The 2,045-nt window shown below is 44.6% G+C and overlaps 1 protein-coding gene across 1 annotated transcript; it reads right to left on the bottom strand.

Annotated features, from left to right (window-relative positions):
• Positions 1 to 471: 471 nt before the first annotated feature.
• On the bottom strand, positions 472 to 1,247 carry LOC101552247 (E3 ubiquitin-protein ligase RNF138-like). The gene has a single exon (XM_055118172.1). The coding sequence runs from the start codon at positions 1,245 to 1,247 to the stop codon at positions 513 to 515; it is 735 nt and encodes a 244-aa protein (XP_054974147.1). The 3' UTR covers positions 472 to 512.
• Positions 1,248 to 2,045: the final 798 nt, after the last annotated feature.

Below are 2,045 nucleotides of genomic sequence, written 5' to 3'. Positions count from 1 at the left end.
CCCTTTCCTTGAAATTCACAGGTTCCTGGAGGAGAAAGGAATGATTTAACAGGAACACCTTCTCATTTATCTCTAGGATATCCTTTCGTATTGGAGCTTCTCTCTGACTCTTTCTATTCACAGGCATGGAGACAAAAACCCCAACTGCGAAAGCCTCTAATAACTTTAAAGTGTTTTTTCCAAACATAGGCTAGGTTGTACCCAGGACTGCCGAGGCAACCTTACTAAGATAGTTCAAGGACCCCTTCTATGGATTCATCCTAGGGTCTCTCCGGCGAAAGCCATGGAGTTATAGCCTGCAGCTGTAGCCTGTTTGGCTATGATTGGTATTCAGGACTGCTTGCAGTACTTTGGAAAACTTCCAGATTTTTTTTATTTTTTAAATTTTTTTAGAGTGAATTACTTTTATTAATATACAAATCAAGTTATCAAAAGACGACTTCATGTAAGTCGTCTTAAGATGACTTAAGATGGCACTTGCAGGAACAAAGATGCAGAGATGTCTACAATTTTCAGATGTTTACTTGAAATGATTCTTCAACAGCAGTTTGATACTGGGTTTCCTCATCGAGCTGAAGATTCACAAATTCTCCATAATCAAATTGATGTCTTTGATTTAGATGACTAACAAAATTTCTAGTAATCTGGCTAGGATCTCCCCAAGGAAGAGACACACAAATAGGACAGGTCACAGGAACTATCTGAAATAGGTGATTACTGTTGCAATGATCCAGTAAACGCTGTCTGGTAAAATTTGATTCTTGACATAAGGGACACTTAAAGGTTGGATGTCCAGAACTTGTATTCTCTTGGTAAGTTTCTGTGTTATGAGATGTGGATGTTTCACTCCTATTACTGCTCCCTACTGAATCTTGAGAGATCTTAAAGTTTGGAATAATAGAAGAAACACCATATTCATCTTGATACTTCTTACAAGATTTGTAATGATGTCTCATGCGATAGAATTTAATCTGTTTTGCACAGCATCTGCAGCTACCAGAAAACTTCCTCATGATATTTTCAAGGTCTAAGGCCCGTTCAGGACATGCTCTCTCTCTTCTAGTCACATTTCCACGACAGAGGGGACAATGTATTCCACTCTCTCTCATTGCAGTCAGGAAACATTTTCTACAAAAAACGTGCTGACAGGCCGCGGTCCGCACGGGCGTCTTGAGCACCTCCTGGCACACGGGGCAGTAGAAATCATCCTCTGTGTACGGGGTGGCCGCGGAGAGCTCCTCGGCCATGACCGGGCGGCGGCGCCTCAGCTTTGGCTTGCAACACTGAAACAATAATCTCGCTTAGAACAATCAGGTCTAGCTGGATGTAGCAAAAGTATAACCCCCTATAATTCCACCCATATCCTTTCTGGTGAATGGCACGGCCTGGACCCCGTGTTAACCTGGGCCAGGGGTTCTGTTTGTGTTTTTCCACAGGACAGGGCAGAACCAGTGTGGATTCCTGAACGCCTGACACGGAAGACCGAGCCTCCAGTAGACCAAGATGTGCAAACTGGTGCTCCTGTTCAGCCTGGTTCCTGTGTCAGTACGAGCTGAAAAAGCAGCTTTCTGGGCCATTGCTACAACATGGCCTGCTCTGACGCCTGTGCACAGATTATCCCCTCCATTTTATCAAAGAGTGGGCAGGGGTGGGAGCAGTACTATCCTTATTACTTCTTGCTGCTTTGGTTTTTTGCCTGGTGTCTATACAAAATGCAGCAAGAACAACTACAAAGGCGTGGTATTTACAGGCATTCTCGGCCCTGGAAGCACAACAATCCCCTCAGCTTTGGCTTGCAACACTGAAACAATAATCTCGCTTAGAACAATCAGGTCTAGCTGGATGTAGCAAAAGTATTATGCAGCTGAGAGCCCTTAACTGCAGGGGACCTCCTGTAGTTGAGGAGTTTGAAAGGGTGCATTATACCCCACCTGACCCTTGGACCAACCTAAGACAGGGACCTACAAGTGAGAGGGCTCCCAATGACCGGTAAGGCCAAGGGGGCCGAGGTCGCTACGCAGACTTGCTGTTCTAAAACAAAAAGG

Source organism: Sorex araneus, chromosome 1 (assembly GCF_027595985.1).
Source record: "Sorex araneus isolate mSorAra2 chromosome 1, mSorAra2.pri, whole genome shotgun sequence".
NCBI lineage: Eukaryota > Metazoa > Chordata > Mammalia > Eulipotyphla > Soricidae > Sorex > Sorex araneus.
Note: the sequence above shows the minus strand (reverse complement) of the source record. Positions and strands in the feature narration are given on the sequence as shown.